General features: G+C 29.6%; 2 protein-coding genes across 2 annotated transcripts; one reads left to right on the forward strand and one right to left on the reverse strand.

Moving 5' to 3' along the window:
- The first annotated feature begins 10,238 nt into the window (after positions 1 to 10,238).
- On the forward strand, positions 10,239 to 12,514 carry LOC130956230 (uncharacterized). The gene is made up of 2 exons (XM_057883276.1): positions 10,239 to 11,542; positions 12,029 to 12,514. The coding sequence occupies exon 1, from the start codon at positions 10,576 to 10,578 to the stop codon at positions 11,203 to 11,205; it is 630 nt and encodes a 209-aa protein (XP_057739259.1). The 5' UTR covers positions 10,239 to 10,575; the 3' UTR covers positions 11,206 to 11,542; positions 12,029 to 12,514.
- Positions 12,515 to 12,859: 345 nt separating this feature from the next.
- On the reverse strand, positions 12,860 to 19,811 carry LOC130954761 (ATP-dependent RNA helicase DEAH11, chloroplastic-like). The gene is made up of 3 exons (XM_057881527.1): positions 18,710 to 19,811; positions 15,025 to 18,151; positions 12,860 to 14,343 (listed from the first exon to the last, which is right to left on the reverse strand). Exons 1-3 carry the CDS (start codon positions 19,613 to 19,615, stop codon positions 13,130 to 13,132), a joined length of 5,247 nt encoding a protein of 1,748 aa, XP_057737510.1. The 5' UTR covers positions 19,616 to 19,811; the 3' UTR covers positions 12,860 to 13,129.
- Positions 19,812 to 20,044: the final 233 nt, after the last annotated feature.

Consider the following 20,044-nt stretch of genomic DNA (forward strand, 5'->3'; position numbering starts at 1 on the left):
GTCTCAATTATTATATCCCTATTAACCCCGCACTCGTCAATATCTCCAACTATCAGTGCAGCAACTTCAGATGCTGTTGGCAGATTATATGTCCTTGCATCAGTATTTCTTCTAGTTATTAACCGTAATTTAACATAAGCGAAGCCATCAATTTGGTATCTATCCTGGGACTGAACGAAATGCTTTTGCTAGGACATTATTTTCATCCATCATGACTTTTAAGGATGAAACAATTTTAGTTTCCATCAATTCTAAACTGATGTTTGACCTGTTAATAAATAAACAATATATAACAAAAATTAAATATGGAAATTAGTTATTATTAAGGTAATTTTTTATTATTTACGTTAGTTATACATCATATATTTGTTTTATTAAAATTATATGATTTTATCATATCATATCATATCATATCATAATTAAAATCATTGTTTTTTATCATCAATAAAGTAACCGGGGCAATTTCATATCATAATAATAATAATAATAAAATATTATATTATTATTATTATTATTATTATTATTATTATTATTATTATTATATTATTATTATTATTCTCAACATAAATAGATCACCATTAAGGTAACAACTTGACATTAATAAAATTATTGGATAATGAATAAGAATTAGAATTGTATCAATATAATTAAAATTTATATAATTAAAAATGATTAAAAATATTTTTAGGTGATAATTAATTTAATAATGCATTAAATATTGATTTTATATAATTATAATAAAGATATTTTCTAAAATTAGTATAATTATATATTATTCATTAAATACTAATTGTAATCTTGTAATATAATTATAATAAAGATATTTTTCTAAAATAAATTTATTTAGAGAAATATAAATTGGTTATTAATAACCGGTGTCATTATCATATAATTATCATATCATATTATTATTATTATTATTATTATTATTATTATTATTATTATTATTATTATTATTATTATTATCAATATAATTAAAATGATTAAAAATATTTCTGATGCATAATTGATAAGTAGTTTAATAATGCAGTAAATATTGATTTTATATAACCATAATAAAGATATCTTCCTAAATTATTATAATTATACATTATTACTTAAATGCTAATTATAATATAATTATAATAAATATATTTTTCTAAAATAAACTTAGAAGAGAAAATAGTGTATTCATTTTGACAAAAAAATAGATTCATGAGGAATTGACACCTCACTTCCATTAGTTAGGAAAAAATCCAATTTTAGTATATTAATTAGTAGATAGATTTTAATTGTTTCTATTTAATCACAAAATCTTGTAAATGTGATTCACATTATTTCATAAGAATTAGTATATATTCTTTTATTCTTTAGTCTTTTTAATATATATGCCACCTCATGATTCTCTCTTCTAATTTTTCTTATTCATATTTATTTTGTGCTAATATTATATAAATAATAATTTAAATTTATTTTTTAAATTTAATATTTATAATTTTATATATAAAATATTTAAAATTATATATTTATAATAAGATATTTTTTATTTTTAAGCATTTTTTATTATTTTAGTTAAATTTTTTATTCTCTAACTCGACCACATATTGCATTTGAGAAAGACTAAAGACAAAATATAGAAGAAAGAGAACATTGTTGTAGGCTTGTAGCCAATAATACCCCAAAAAGTTATATAAAAAAACGTACTCTCGAATTTTATTAGTCTTAAAGTTTGAATTTCGTTATTCACATAAAAATTAATTTGATGGATTATTTGATATAAGTATTTCTATATAATAAAAAAATTGGATATATATATATATATATATATATATATATATATATATATATATATATATATGGGACGGATCCAAGTGCAGCCGTGTGGGGGCAAGTGCTTCCACTATAATTTGAAATTCTTTTGAATAGTATATGATAATAATATTTATTTGCTCCTACTAGATTATTAAATTTAATCCCCAATAATTTTTCACTCAACTTTTGGTACTTAATCATCAATTTAAAAATTTTATATTAGATATTCGTTAGAATGATAAATTTTTAGATTTAAACGAAATTAGTGTTCTTTTTTAAAAATCAACTCAAAAGAATATTATTTATCTTCTTTTCAAATTAGTTTTAATTTTTGCATAACAACTATATTAATTGAAAGAACTTTTTTAACTATGAATATTAATAAGAGTCGGCTTCTAATTGTGTTGGAAAGTGAATTTTTAAATAATTGTTTAGTAATATATATGGAAAGAGAAAAATTTTGATGGTAGTGTTAAGAGAAAAATTACTTAATTTTTAAAAATATAAAACCTAAAAAAATAGAATTTTAAATTATATATTATTATTTAAATTACTATTTTAGTGTTTTAATTTGTATATTAGATATTTTGAAGGCTAATCATATTTTACAATAACAAAATATAATCATAACAATAATCATGAATTATGTACATAAAAAATAATTATCTGTATAAAATATATATTAAAATATAAAATACACATTGAAAATAAGTTAAACAATACATGTATTTATATATAGATATATAGTGGTTAATAGATAATTTAATATTTAATTTTTTATATACACATATTATTTTTATTATAAAAATTATTATCATGATATATAAATTTTGCCCCCACTACCAAAATTTTCTGGATCCGTCACTATATATATATATATATATATATATATATATATATATATATATATATATATATATATATTATCAATGCTTAAAAAGTGATGCTAAAATTGAAATAATATTTTTTAATTTAAAATTAAAAAAATTATCAAAATATATATAAATAGAAAATAATTTTTTAATATTATAAAATAATTTGCATAATAATTAATTTTAATAAATAAAAAATATTTATTTATTTTGTATTTATATATTTTATATTTTTAATTATGTAAACTTGATTAGTTTAGGTTTTACTAATATAAGTAAATATATAATGTGATAGACATGTATTTAAAATTATATTATTTATTCTTTTTTTAAATTAAAAAAATTAAAAGATTGATATTTTCATGTATTATATATAATATTTTAAATAAATTATATTTTTAAAATATTTTGATGAAAAATTATATTATATAATAACTGTTTTACCAAAAATAGGAAAACTCGAATCTGCGATCTGAATATACAAAGATTATGTCATTTGAGTTATAACTCATTGACATATTATATAATAATATCTTTAATAAAATTAGTTAAGTAATAAATTTTAAATATAATAATTTAATTATTTGTCAAATAATCTAAAATAAAATTTTATTTATCTTATCTTTTTATGTTAGTGTTTAAAATTTTATTTTAATATAATTTTTTAATATTATAAAAATTTCTTACATAATAAATAATCGTATTGAATAAAAAATACTCATATTTTTGTATTTATACAAGTTTAATTACCCGTGCTATGCACGTGATAAGATTGAAATTATAATTTTAAATTATTTTTAAAATTAATTTGAATTATAATAATTTGATTAATAAAAAAATAATATGTTATGTATTGTTTGATTTTTTTTAATCTAGTGTTAATTAGATTAACTCTAAAATAGTTATTAATCGGTTTTAATAATCTACTTTTTTCAATAAATCAGACATATATACTGAATGTGATCATAAATATAATATAGTAATAGTCAAATCCACCAACAAATATATTGGCTATTATCACAATATAAAACGAATTAAATATAAAGGCTATTAGCACTTATAAATCTATAAAATTGCACTGTCTTTGATTCGTGCAAGGGTTTACTTATCAAATAAACTTAAAATATGAACAAAAAATATTTATAAAATGGACCTAGCATTACTTGAAAGAATCATGGAAAATAATCAACTTACCTTATCATCCATGAGAATCATTTCTATGTAGGTCATCTTGTTCTTGTCAAATTTGGATGAGACTTTCCATAACCTTATAATTCTTGCATTTATTTTTCAAACTTTTTCATTACATAATCTACCATAGATAATATTGTTAATAGAATCATAGTTAGTAGCCCTTAGGTATGAGAAATAATAAATAAAAGAAGATCTATGTATGAGGTACGAATTTTCTAGATGATAAATAATTGTAATAATTCACTATTAATCCTTATATATATATATATATACACTAATTATACATGGTAATAATTAGCAAATATTTTCAATGGAGATACTTGTTATAATTAGATGAAATTTATGCCATTATATTTTATTAACCTTTATGATTAATTCAATAGAGTTACTTACTCAATATATATATTATCGACATTAATTATATGCCAATATGTTTAGGAAAGAGCCAAAAGAGGAGATATAAATATATATAATATTATTGCTATATAGGAAGCATACATAAATTGCTACATTTTTTTTATTATATTATACAACTTAAAATTATAGTATCATGTTATTATTAATTCTAGATACTTGCTATAATTATATCAAATTTAATTATGACTCTAAATAAATAAAATAGATAACATTTAATATTATTATTTTTTTCTTTTTTACATTCAATATTTACTGTAATTATAAAAAATAAAATAATTAATAAAAAAATATGAGCAGAAAATAAAATATATTAATTAAAATTTAATTTGTTATCTAATTAATTTTGTGTCCATACAATATAACTTTACGAAAATGTTATGAATCACAACCTTTTTTATTCTATTAAAAAAAATACTATATATAGCCTTTAGTAGTACAAAAATAATAAGAATTAATTATTGATATTGATATTAATCATAATTGATTATTGATACCCTAATTTTTAAAAAAAATATATTTTACCTTTTTAAAATATAATGCATGTACCATGTAGACCTTATTATTGTTGTTGTTGTTGTTGTTGTTGTTGTTGTTGTTGTTGTTGTTGTTATCAAATTAAATGGGTCACGATTAATGTTTGCATTAACTATCTCCTAATAAAATTATTGCACTTGAATGAAAATTAGAATTATATCAATTGATATAATTAGAATGATTAAAAATATCGATGATTGATAGGTAATTTAATTACGCATTAAATATTAATTTGATATAATTATAATGAAGATATTTTCTTAAATTAATATAATCATACATTATTCATGAGCTAATTGTAATATAATTAGAATAAATTTATTTGTGAAAAAAAAGAATTCATGTGTAATTTTTAAAAATTATAATAAATTTTTTATTTATATATACTTATATATTAATTTTGTTAAATAATTCTATATATATATATATATATTACAGTAGTTTTTCTTAATATATATACATATACATAAATAATTATATATATATATACATAAATAAAAAATATATGAATTATATTTTGTTAAACTCCATGTTACCGGTTATTAAAAATATTTAAATCAGATATATTAATTATTTTTTGTTATAATTATTTTGTTTTATATATATATAATTATTTTTTATTCAACAATTATGCAATAATTTTTTTTTATATCCATATATATTCCTCAATCTCACCTCTATTATTTTTTTTCTAACAGTAATGTTTTAATTTGTTGTTTTCTTTTTTTTCACGTATCTTTCCTTTTTCTTAAATAGTGATGTTTTAATATTTCTTTTTTTTTTTAATACAAATTTTTTAATAATTACATTATTAATCCAAAATATAAAATGAGAAAAAAAGATGATACATATATCCAAGAAAGAAAATAAACTTAAAAATTAGAAAAAAATTATATTAAAAAATATAAAAATAATATATTCAAAAAGAATAGTCGTAATATATAAATTGAGTCAAAAAATTAAATTTCTCTAAAACTAATTTAATCAAATATCAATATTAGAAATAAATTAAATAATATTTAGTCTATTCTACTCCTTAGACACGTATAGATTAGAGTCATTCCCGTAACGACAACCAACTGAAACAATATCGTAAGTTCGAACATTTAGAATTCGTGTAAATTCAGACCATTCCCTTATTCTTTTAAAACCTTCTGTATCCCTGATAGAGTTGAATCGCAATTCCTTTTATGGAAAAAAGAGTTATGGATGTGGCTTTGAAGTGTTGGGGACCAAAATTCGAAAGTCACTATTTATATCTGAGTGTGACACCCATTAAATGCAAAAGCCAAATAAAATAGTATCTCTGGTTTTATTCTCATATAATTCTAAATCAAAAGTAATAATGACTTATTTAATTAAGTATTTATGATAATTAATAAGATGACCATTATATAAGTCATTTAATATAAAATAGCTTAATTTACGATTATAATTAATATATGTATTGCGCATGAATAGATTAGAAAATAATAATTTCATAACAAAATAATCATTCAATTTGAATTATAATTAATTGATTGATAGAAATTATAATAAATTGTATGATATTTAAATAATTAACCAAATTAATTAGTTGATATAATTACTTTATTATAATAAATTAAATTTAATGAGTTAAAAGAAATAAATCAAAAACACTATCAGAAACATGCCACGACATTTTTATCATTAAGTGCAGAAATTTAATTTTTATATAATAAAATAGATAAAATAGATATTTACAGATCATTATATTAAACACAGACTAAAAAAAATACACTAAACAAAATAAAAGTATCAATGGTAAAATATAACCCAAAAAATCACTTAAATTAAAAAAGAACCTGTGATAAATTATAATAAATCTATATATGAGAAGTAAAAGTAAAATAAATAATTAAAAATAAAGTAAAAATAACAATTAAAAAAAGTATAATTTTACCATATTATAATTTTAAGTCAACTTCTTAAATACATTATAACATAAACCATCTAAAAAGATATACCAAATTAACAAATATCACATGGATCACAATATACACTCTAAATTGTCACAATATTTCAAATAAAAAGAATATAAATACAAAGAAATCAATGAATATAACTAAAATAAAGAGTAACAAAGAGACACACAAAAAAAATAAAGAGAATCAATAAAGGCATCAACAAATAAATCACATACACGAACAATGTATATATTAATTGTGGATCACAAAAAAAAAAAAAAAATATATATATATATATATATATATATATATATATGAATTGAAGTATACATGACAAAATATAATATTACAAATAAAATTATAGTAAGATTATTTAAAAATAATGTAAAGATGACACATCTTTTTTGTTAATCAAAAGCTAAAAGAAAAAAAGTATGCACCTAATAAGAAGCAATTAAATAAATAAAAATTTTTAAAAAATAAAAAAAATTAAATTTATAAATAAAAAAAATTAAATAAATTATAAAAATTGTACCTTAAATACGAAAGAAAGAGAAAGAGAGGAAGAGAGGGAGGGAGTGAAAGAGAGAGAAAAGAAAGTGAATGAGTAAAAATTATTTGATCTTGTATAAATAGATGATATTGAGAAAAAATAAACTAATTAAATTAATTCATATATTTCGTTATCACATTTATTATTTATTAAAAAATTTGATATTTACTCCGATCAAATCAAATAATTAATATAATTAACCAAATTAATTCATTGATATAATTAACTATAATTAATCAATTCATATAAATTATAATAAATGGTGAGATTTGAATGTCTAATCAAATTAATCAATTGATATAATTAATTAATTATAATTGATTTGCTTTAACGAATCAAATGAAATAAATAAGAAAACACACCAATAGATTGAACTATATCAAGTACATAATTATTTGAATATAATTGATATAATTTTAATGTACTTGATATAGTCATTAATTATGCTTGAAATTGATATAATTGCTATAATTGCCATATACTCTCAATTATATCGATTATATCAATTTAACTATATCAATTATATTCAAATTATTAGTCAATTATTTTGATAAAAATTCTTGCTATAATTAGGTTATTGCTATATTATTATCTTGTATCAATTGTTATAATTAATTCAATAAAGATATTTATTCAGTATATATGTTATCTATATTAATTATATGCCAATATTTATAAGAATGAGTTAAAAAAAAGTGATATATAAATATATATAATATTATTGTTATATAAAAAATAAATATAAATGGATATAAACTGTATTAAAAAAGATAAAGCCTAAATATAGGAATAACGAAAAACTCGAGTAATTATTTATTAGTTTTTATGGTTTCTATTACGCTTAGTGAAAATTGAGTGATCTAAAAAATAAATATGGAGGTGACATGCATACGTATATTAATACAGAAAGAATATATATTCAGAAGTATTTTTTTATTATATCACTTATTTACTCACAGCCTTAAAGTCTTTAAAAATATACAATTGTATTATCATTCAAAACACAAATTCATCTTTTATTTTCATTAAATATTTAGATTAATTCAGTTAGATGAGTGTTTTAATAAAAAGATAAACTATTATTATTATTATTAAAATAAAAATATCATTAATTGATAATTAGTTTAATAATATATTAAATATTAATTTGATATAAGTATAATGAAAATATTTTCCCAAAATAATATAATCATACATTATTCATGAGCTATTTATTATGCAATTAAAGATATTATTATAACATAATATTTACTTACTATATTTCTATTACACTTTATATATATCATAAAAAAATGTATGTTTCATTATTTTTTCTAAATAAAATCTGTTTTTATCGGTAAAGAAATTGTGTTTAGGTCAATGATTTAATATATGTTTAGGTAGAGATTTTTTTCGAATATAATAAAAATACAATTAAAAAATAAAGGATAAAAATAAACTTAAATATATCTGACACCACTTCATTTTATTAAAATATTTAAAAATAACACATCCACGAAAAATACTCATAATATATAAATTGAGGCAATAATTTAAAATTCTATAATACTAATTTAATCAAATACTAATATTAAAACAAAATTACTTAAACAATGTTGAATCTATTCTAGTCCTTAGTGCAAATTCAGACCATCCTCGTGTTAAATAAGCTTCATCATCCGCTATCTATGCAATGCGGCAAGGTAATTACTTAAACCCCTCAATGGCATTACATGCATGCAAAAGAAAGCCGGTAATTTCTCAAAAAAATCACAATATGTTATAAAATTATTCTAATAACGAAAAACTTAAAATAAGAAAATTTAAATATATTATGAATCGTTAAAATTCGTGGAAACAATTCCTTAATAAAAAATCGAGCTCCTCCCAAGAAAGCTAACTTTAACCACATTCCATTAGATTGGTCATAATAGGTGAGTAGATATAACCATCATTCGGTAAAGTAGAAATTATTGCCCATTCTTTGAACGCTTACATTCATGTAGTTGGAACCCGAATCAGTGAAAACAACTCGATGAGATATTTCATGGATGTGATGCATTGTAAACGATTATGGCAAAAGACAATTGAACTGGAACATTAGACGATAACAATAAATAAATTATCAAAAGAATAATATAATAGAATGAGTATATGAAAAATATTATAAAAAATTATAAATTGTACCTTAAAAGAATCAACTTCAATAAAAAACGAAGAATACATTCTTATTCTATGAAGTAGTAAAAAAAAATACTAAATATAAAATTATGAGCTGACTCTCAAATTTAGATTCATGTATGACAGGAAAATACTATTTATAGACCTTAGTAAAACAAATATAAATATGTAAATTAATTACTATTAAGGCAATTTTTTATTATGTACAGCAATTACGCATTATAATTGATAAGTAGTTTAATAGTGCATTAAATATTGATTTGATATAATTATAATGAAGATATGTTCTTAAATTAGTATAATTATATATTATTCATTAAATATTAAATATAATATAATAATAATATAATTATAATAAATAATTTAGAATAGATGAAAAATTTCATTCGTTTTGGAGGGAAAACGAACTCACGAGAGAGCGACACGTCACCCTTATTAGCTGGGAAAAAATCCAGTTTTAGTATATTAAGTAGATGTTTTTTATTTAATTATTTAAAAATAAAAGATTTTGTTGTCATTTAAAGTATTGTGTATTAAAGTATTGCTATTTAAAACATTTATTTATGTAAGATATTCTGTATTTATTAGAATCCATCAATACAGCCTTTGATTTTTATCTAATAAAATTTAATGGTCTATATAAATATTGCGCATCTAATAAACACATAATTGTTATGTTCATTTTAGAGATACCTGACAAAGCTACATATACAAATATCTAAGAAATTCTGTAATTTATAAGACATTAACATAGGAATCTTTTCCTGCAAGGAGTGAGGGCAAGTTGCAATTTTCATATAATTGGAGATGGACCAAACGCGCAAGCAACGAATTTTTAAAACTCAAAAAATATGACGCAAACTTGCACAGCAATTCAGATTCCTAAAATCAACAAAATTACTGTCGCTTTTGATTCACACTTTTCAGTTTTCCCTCTCAACAACCAACTTCACAAACCCAACTACTTTTTCCTTCCACGCAACTGCATGTTTTTCCCCTTCCTTTCACACCAAAAACCCTCCCATTTTCAGTTACATTTTAGAAAAATTAACCCTGTAACTGCCCTTTCCCCCACTTTAACCTCCTCTTCTTCGTCATCATCACAAAAAGATTGGATCTTTTTCTAATGGGGGGCCAAGAAAAGAAGATCGATCAAAGAACAAGGAAAGAGATTATTACGGCTTTCACAGTTTCTTCTCATCACAAGTATGCAGGGATTGACCTTATGCAGAACTGTGATCTTCCCCCACCTTCCAAGGTTTTTGTTGGACCGGATGAGACCATTGTGTTTCCGATGAATCGGGCCTGTGATGCTGTGGGTAAAGAAGGAGAGGAAGAACAACGGGATGGGAGACATTATGGTACTTATGGTGGTGAAAACGGTGGTGGCGATGATAGAGATAAAATTGAACTTCTGAAGGCCCTGCGAGCTTCGCAGACTCGTGCCAGGGAAGCGGAGAAGAAGGCTGCAGTTCTGAGGAAAGAAAGGGATGGTCTTTCAGTGGCTCTGGTGGAGGAGGCTATGCAGTTGTTCGCGTATCGGCAGCATGTGAGATTGCTTGAGCTTCAAGTTTTGCACTTGCGATCGCTGTGGCCGGAGAAGAAACATGTAAATTGTTGCGCTGACACAATAGGATCATCATCGATGGAAGATGGCTCTGATGGAGAAAGGTCAAATGTAAAATTTGTTCTGGCTTTGGCTCTTACTTTGGGGATTGGAGTGACCACTGTTCTTGCTTGCAAATATTTCTTGTAAACTGGCCAACTTCTATTGAAGTTGTCTCTATATAATGATTGCACATGCAACTAGTAAACAAATATTTTTGACTCACGAATCAATAATGTTCTAAACAACGGTTAAGCATTCCCTATTGAGTAAATGCTCTGACTTTCGTAAACGACCAATTACGTCCCTTAAATTGAAAAATGTGAATTCACGTTCATTCCTAAATAAATTGCCGTCTTAACAGTGTTGATGTGTGTTGTACATTTGGAAAAGGAAGGTTGGTAGATTATTCACTGTGACTAGGGATACCAGTCGGAAGCAACTCGTGGGAGGAACTAAAATCACTCTCTTCCTCAAGGAGGATCAGGTAATACAGAGACCTTATCCCCATTTTGATTTCTATTTGTTCATAAGTTTGATGTTTTTTGTTGTCGTTGTTTTCTTCGGTATTGAATATGGTTTTACTCTTGGTATTCTATATGATATGAAGATGTTTAGGTTAATAGGTTGATACTCTGAATCCCTCCACCAACATCAATACACATGATGTTAAAGATGGCAGCAAATCCAAACCAGTTTCCACTGGAATGACTCCTTTCCCAACTACTTTACAGATGAATGAACTATTTGGGTCATAAAAAGGGATTGAATTGCATTTGGAAATTCAAATTTCATTGTCATTAGTGTTACATGTTGATTAGTGGAATGGACCATAGAGTTTCGTGTAAATTGATATTCATCTTTATGGCTCATTTGAATTTCACTTCATGATCCATCACAATGAAAACTATAATAATCCGACAAATAACAGTTTTACATTTAAATGTCTGATTCAATTGCCGCATGAATGCAGGTGGGTACTTCTGTTGGAACTACAGGAGTTGATCATGCGTTAGAGAGCATCCACAATATCAGGGAGGCATTTCCAGAGCTCTGGGAAGCCAACGAAAAGCATGAAATTGTCAAGTATAATGTTGCAATTGTGGCATCAGTGATAGCTCAGTTCAAAATACAAGTTTACTCTCTAGTGCCTTGTTTTGTGTAAGCGCTTATCTGATCAATGTAATTGTCAAGTTATTTGAATTTTATTTATACAAATGAATATTTTGACCAGTAAAGACGAAGAACAGAAGAGAAGAGATGATGAAAATTGGGATGGGGGGTTAAGGTTTTATTATTCAAGATGGATTGATTTGGGCATTAGAAAACAAATCTGGACACCAATTTGAGCCATGCTCAACCTTTGTCTACGTTAGCATACTGTTGGAATGCCAAGTTAGCAATTAACAGTACACATCAGCACTGTTAAAGTGGCAATTCACTCGGGGACAAACAAGAATTCACATTTTTTAATTTAAGAGACAAAATTAGTCATTACGAAAGTCAAAGATTTAATTGATGAACCTTTTGAATTTCGAAAACCAAATCGGACATTTACTCATTCCCTATCTGCGTTCATATACTTAAAACTGATGTGCCAAACAATAGTCTTAGGCTCGTAGCACTCTGCGTTAACATACTTAAAACTGTTCTCAGACGCCAAACAAGAGTTACGCGCTCTGTTTGTGTTCATATAAACCTGTTGAGAGTATTGATATAATATCCAAGATATTTTCAAACATCTTACTAAATAGTAAATACTACATGAAAATTTAAGAAAACGTTTAGGAGTATCTACTAAGAAAATACATCTTTACTCAACTGTAATTCTAGATTGCTTAGGTAAAGCCATATAACGGTCCAATTGAACTGTTTTAGAGCTAAATGACGTCATTATTACGTTATACAGAAGCCGAAGAACAAGGAAAGTGAGGCTTCTACCATCTAGCTCTGGTAACTGAATACTATTATTTACATTCAAAGAAGTTAAAGTAAGCTGTACACATTCCTACGCCAATTTACAATATGCACAAACTAGAACAAGGCATTCTCGGTATATAAATTACAGCATTACTCAAATGATGGCCATGTGTATATTTCTCAAATGGTCATAGCAATTATCACTACTTCCAAAGAATTCCAAGCAAACCCAGCACACATGCTTCCCACACTTGCACTCAATATGGTTGCAACCATCTACCTTCTCAATTGTATACCCACAAGATGGGCACCGCTTAACATGTTCTTTACCGCTGCACCATGCCTTCAGCGATGAGTCGGGGTCATCCTTGAATTCCCGATATTGATCGCACGATATGTACGGATGATACTCCAAGTGGCACCTTGTACAAGTTTCTGAATAACATGCCCCGCATACAAATGGCTCGCCGGCTGTCCCAGGATCAGCAACTCGATAAACGGAGGGGCAGTCAGGTGACGGGCAAAATCTGTATGTTCCCCCACTGGATGCCACAAAAGATCCCAAAGAAGCCCTGAAAAGTTCCTCCAACTTGTCACCCAGTAAGAGAGCCTTCAAATCTGTGACCAGAATGGGATCTCCACAGCCCTCCCGAGCACAACATATCGGGAAAGTACCTTGGTTTCTTATAGCAGATTCGCATTGATCCACCAGGCATGAACGGCAGAATAAGTGACAACAACCTTCAAGCAGATATCCATCCTCAACCTCACACAAGCAAATTGGGCAACTAGGTCCGGTGCCCAATCCCTCAACAGCACGATGACTAGAACGCACGATCTCAAAAATGAACTCCTCTACTTTTTGTTTCAACTCCTTGTTGCCACGAAGATAGATTATCTGGCGGCGTATGTTTAGTACAAGATCTGCCCCAGGTACCTTCACTTTCAATCCACTAAGATCTGGTCCAAATTGCTTCACCACCTGCTTCATTAAGTCAGGAGGTAGATCCCGGCCCCTCAGATGGATTTCCAATTGCTTTGCCTCATGGAAAGAGAGTAGGGATTGAATCAGTTTCTGCTGAGCCAAGCAAACCTTGTCTGGGGGCCCAAACACACGTACACTCAGGTTGTACCTGTCAATAAGAATGTAAGTTCCTGTCTCCTGCTGCAATGAGCTTTTGAGATTAAAGCCCTCTCTCGAGAGCAAGAGTTGCACAACTGCAGGGGTGAGGCTGGCATGGTCGATTCTTTTCCCTCTTGATAATTCTTCGAAAGGTCTCCGAACTTCTGCTACTGTCTGTGTGGCATTTGCTGTAATTTTCAATCTCTGGGAACCATTGGAAGTCTTTTCCAGTCTACATTCAACACCTTAATCCAACAAAACTGATAACTGTCAGCACTCAAACTGTAGTGTAAAACAAATAAATAAATACATACACCAATATTAAAGGAACTCAGCAACATAGTAATGATAGTGGATTTAACTTGCAAACAAAGATAAAACAATGAAATGTTAATAAAGAACAAATGATCAAATTCATAGACATGCACATATCGGACCAATGATCAAAATGCACTACTGATTTCTACTTCATTTTTGTCGTCATCCTTTTCTGAGGCAGAACCCTGGAAATCTAAGTAGGTAAGTATATTCAAATCTACGGATGAGAACATTTTAGGAAACTAAATTGGATATAGTGCACAAGTCCCGGCTTATGCAAGGTCTTAGGAAGAAGCAAACCAAGGGTATAATGTAGGCATCCCAGACACAAGAACCAATAGCTGATTCCAGGACTTGAACATGTGACTTTATGGAAGCAACTAAACCATTGTTCCAAAGCTCCATTCCTTTTGGTTAAAATAATAAAAATAAAAATAAAAGTCTATCAGCACAATGGAACAATGGAATTGAGGGAAAAAAATCAGAGCATAGAACATATCAAGTTGTGGCGTGTACTTTACGAGTAAAATGCTTAGAATGTCAAAAAGAGGCATAGAAAGATGGGTTACAAACATCCAAGGAAGAAAAGATACAAAATAATGAAATACCCTTCAATTTACTGAAGCTTTCAAGTATTTTCTCCAATTCTTCCCTAATTACACGGTACACTGGCAGAGGAACTATCAAGGAGCTATGGAAGACGCGCTGACATTTTATCTTCTGCCATGAAAGACATCCTGGCAACACCTTTCCCTCAATTTGCTCTAAAGCTTTCGCTGCCTCTAAATGTAGTCTTCCATCAAACGTGATTAAAGCTCTCATGGATACATCCCTGGGCTCAGGTTGGAAGACTTGAACCCGACAAGAGTTAATATGGGGATCTTTCTTGGGCATAAAGGGGGAAATTTCTTTAAGAAGCGCCTCTTCACAGGCACTGACTGGTGGATTCCCAACAGCATCTCCTCTAATCAAGAAAAAGTCTGAAATCCTTATACTTGTAGCATTTCTTACTACATCTAAAATTTCAGCATCTGAGAGCTCCTTGTCAAACCCACTTACCACCACACTATCCACATCCTTTCTACCAGGTTCACACCGTACATACCTTCCTCCTATAGAAAGGTTATAGAAATCTCTCAACATGATGTCAACATCCTTTATGTCACATTTAACTATCGCAACCCCCTTGCTAAGCCTACGAGGCCAAAAGATTTTTGCTTTGACGGCAGGAAACAAAAATGATTTATCTCCAGAAGCTGTTTGTGAGTGAGAAATTTTCAAAGGAGAGCCACAAAACTCTTCACCATCTAGCTCAGCAGCTCTTAAAGCAGCATCCGGGGAAAGAAATGTAATCCTGCCCCACTTTTCCCTGTCCTCAACATCCCTCCCAGTGCATGTGTACTTGTGGACAGAACAGACACTTGCTGAGGTATTCTTCTCCAAAAACATCAGGAGCTGTTTGTCTTCAATTGCATCTGTGTTTGGGTGACAAACGTCAACACTCAGGGAACGCTTCCCAAGTTCTAAATGCTTAATTTCTGCACCGGAGCCAAACAAAGCTATAGGTGAGAAACCAGACCCATGATACAAACATTTTTCAATACACTCGGTACGTAACCACTTTTTCTCACATTCTAAAACCTCATTTACATATTGAACGGCTGTTTCCATATCATGTGATGTGGCATATAACTGAATGTCATTGTGGTCAACATTAACTTCAATGGAAATTCGTTCATCCTCACAAATTTTCCGTATGCGTGACACAAGACTAATCAAATTACTGTTGCCTTTTCCACAAAATTTCTTGAGAAGAGTACAACAAAAACCAGACAATGTCCTGGTTTCCAATTTCCGCTTTTCCATATTGCACACATCGAACAAGGGAGGAGGGTCAAGGCTGTGCAATGATTCAAAATCAAAAGCACTTACACAGACCAAATATTGATTAGAATGTGAAAGAAGCTCGCTAAAAACCACCCAACTAGGTTTCTGAGCAAATACAAGCAATGAACAAGATGGATGAAGCTGAACATGTTGTCCAGTTTGTGCCACTTCATAACCAAGTTGCTTGCATCCAGAGTACATGGCTACATTCTCAGGAAGGGAGGACAGTATAACCCTTTTCAGATACATATCACATTCGGCGGGCATTTGGGGTGTCCAACGCCAGTAACTGGGAACAACAAGGTTAAGTTCACGCTCAAGACAGGATTCTAGCTCTAAAATTGTGTCTTGGCATCTCCTCATAGATTTGGCATTGATACTATTTTCCCAACACCACTGGTTCCTCCTCTCCCGAGGCAAACCCTCCCATTCCTTGTACACAGAAAGAAGGGTAAAGAGGTCGCCATCACAATGGCAAAATTGCATTTTAAGACAATCAGATCTTTGCTTATCCTTTTCACTACCAACTCTGCAGAATATGCTGCTAGCATTAGCCATCAAGGCAGCAAGGACAATGCCTTCTCTACCCAGTGTATGATGAAGACAGCCAAGAATCAGTTTACCAAGCCTAGGTTCAATCCCCATTCTTACGAGGTACCTACCTTCATTTGTTAATTCAATAACATTATTCTTCATTTGAATGACTCCTAAGAGGATTAGATTCCGGATAGCCATCTCAATGGAGCTTTGACTTGGAGCATCAACAAAATCAAACTCCTGCACATTCTTCACCCCTAAAGCAAGGATCCTCAAAACTGCAACACCAAGATGCACTCTTCTAATTTCAGGTTCTTGATTTTGTTCCATGCACTGATAATCAGCTTCAGAGTACAATCTATAGCACCGACCAGGTTCAGTCCTCCCAGCACGGCCAGCCCGTTGATTAGCAGAGCTTTGGCTAATCCAACAAACCTTAAGAACATTCATCCCACTGCCAGGATCATATCGACTATCTTTAATCAAACCAGAATCTATCACATACTTAACCCCAGGAATTGTGAGAGATGTCTCAGCAAGATTGGTTGCAAATATCACTTTCCTTTTTCCAGGATAGTTCTGGAAAACATGAAATTGCTCACCGGGCAAAAGTTTCCCATGTAAGGGCAAAGCAACTGCAGACAGAGCTTCAAAGTTGTCACACGCCCATTCCACTTCTATCTGTGAGGTCAAAAATGCAAGAATAGTGCCCTCTTCCTCTGTTTTGTGAATCTCGATTGCCATTCTGACAACATCAGAAACGTAAGGGGCAATGCCAGACTCAGAATGTCCTGCATAGTCAGAAGGAACATATTTCACATCCACGGGAAAGCTTCTTCCGAGCACATGAACAATTCGACAACTATAGAAGTATTCAGACAGCTGCTTTGCATCAGCTGTGGCAGACATAATGATAAGCCGCATTTCAACCCTTCTACAGAGTAAATTCTTGATCAATGCCAACAACAGATCAGTGTTTAAGCTCCTTTCATGAGCCTCATCAACTATAATGCATGAGACCCCAGACAAATTCTTATCAGCCATGTAATGCTGCAATAAACAGTGGTCTGTCATGAATGTTATTTTAGAATCAAACTCATTCAAGGATGAAAATGTCGAATAACTATTGATCGCATTGCCTTCATAACATCCATTGCTTTCTTCCTGTACTCTTTGAGCTAATGATCTGGCAGCGATTTTTCGGGGTTGGGTGCATATAATCGACTCAGCAGCTCCTACACCTGAATCCGCAAGAAACTGTACCAGCTGAGTACTCTTTCCAGAACCAGTCTCTCCAACCAATACCGTTATCTGTTTAAACACAACACTAGTAAGAGCAACCCCAAATCACAAGAGATATATAAGGCTCAAAAATAAAAAATTATGTATAGAACTTTTAATAAAAAACTGAAATTTGCAAAAATTTCGCTTTTAAATAGCAAGTTCACTTTAGACTGTAATTTCCTCAAACGAAAAATTCTAAACAGCAACAGGAGACTACACTAGCCAATGCTCCAAAAATCGCTCCTTTCTTTCCTTTATTTTCCGCACAAAAACGGCTTCCGTAACTGCAGTTGCCATTTTAAAATCACAAAAAAAATACACACATTATGATTTATCTATTTTTTCCCTAGTCCTCCTCAAACATAAGTGCAAACTAAAATTTTAAAAATTCACTTCTTTTTTACGATTATGCTATGTAAAAAAAACTCTTAGCTACCAAATCAACATAGAATAAATGTTATAATATAAAATACACATTGAAAATGAGTTTAATATATTTATCCACAAATACATGATGGATGTTTTTTTTTTTTTTTTTGTGCATGTAGCATTTCTTTTGATTCTGAAATTTCTAGAGTAAGATACCTGCTGATGATGAATGTCGTGAAGAATATCCCTCCGGTAAGCGTAAATTGGCAAACCCTCCTCAAGTCTACGACGCTCCCTCATGATAATACTGTGAACCCTCTTCCAATTCAACCTTCCATCAAACCTAAACACAGCATCATAATCATAATCATGATAATAATAATTACCAGTAACCCCTTCATTCCTTTCCTCATCAACACCACCCTTCTCTTCTAGAAGCTTCAGTAGGCACTCCATGGCGCACCGAAATTCCCTCACCCTCCGTTCCACAAGATTTTTCTCTTCCTCAAACCTTTTCTTATTCTCATTCATCTGAAAAAATTCCCCAACTTGATAATGTTTGTTCTTCTTCTGTGGCTCCATGCCCGCGATCTCCTTCGTTAATCGCTCACTCTCCCCTTCCCAACGCTTCAATTCCTTCGCTTCTTGCATGAGACTCTTCACGTGACGCGCGAAGACAGCGCGTAGCCGAGAATAGAGTTCGTCCTCGTCGGAAGGGACCATCACATTGGACTTCAGCTCCGGAGTTAGGTCGTGCATGCCGTCGAGGCGCGTTTCCCAGAGATACGCAACGGCGTTGAGCGTGTCCACCCACTGAAGGAAATTGAGGATCGCCGCATCGACGGTGGACGAGGAACGGCTGTGGTAGTTATGGTCGGAGGAATAGGGCAAAATTGAGAAAGATTGTGGTTTGGAAGGGCACTGGGAGATGATCGAGTTTATGAGGTCGCGGCGGAGATGGCGGCGGCCGCGGCGGAGGTGGAGAACGAAATTGGGAGCCTGGAAGGCGGTGGGATTTGGAGGTCCCGGCGGACGGTAGTGGTTAGGGTGAAAATCGATTGGCTTCGAGAAGTGGCGGCGAAATGGCGGTGGCTGACGATGGTTGTAGTCAGGGTGATGCATGGTGGCGTTGGGATGGTAGAATGTTTTCTTCTTTGAGAGGAAGATGATGAAAGAAAGAAAAATAAAAACCCTAAAACCTGAGCGAAGGAGAAGAAGACCGTGTTTAGAGAAAGGGAAATTGGGGGGGAGTCAAATGCTTAGTGGTTATGGGAGTTTTTGTGTTTTGTGTGTGTATGTGCACAGTGCATTATGTTGTTCAGTTGTTGGTCTTCACTCTTCCGTCGTGTCAGCACTCGCAATATATAGTAATTAGTATATTGCTTCTCTCACAAGTCTGAATGAACATGACTTTTGACCTTAGTAGTCTTTCAAATTTAGGGTTTTTATCCATTTACTTTTTTCGGATTTTAACTGCATTATATTAGTCCGAGATAGAGTATATGAGAATTTAGGGATGGCAAAAACCCTGCGAGGTGGGTATCTGGAGAT

Source organism: Arachis stenosperma, chromosome 10, assembly GCF_014773155.1.
Source record: "Arachis stenosperma cultivar V10309 chromosome 10, arast.V10309.gnm1.PFL2, whole genome shotgun sequence".
Taxonomy (NCBI): Eukaryota; Viridiplantae; Streptophyta; class Magnoliopsida; order Fabales; family Fabaceae; genus Arachis; species Arachis stenosperma.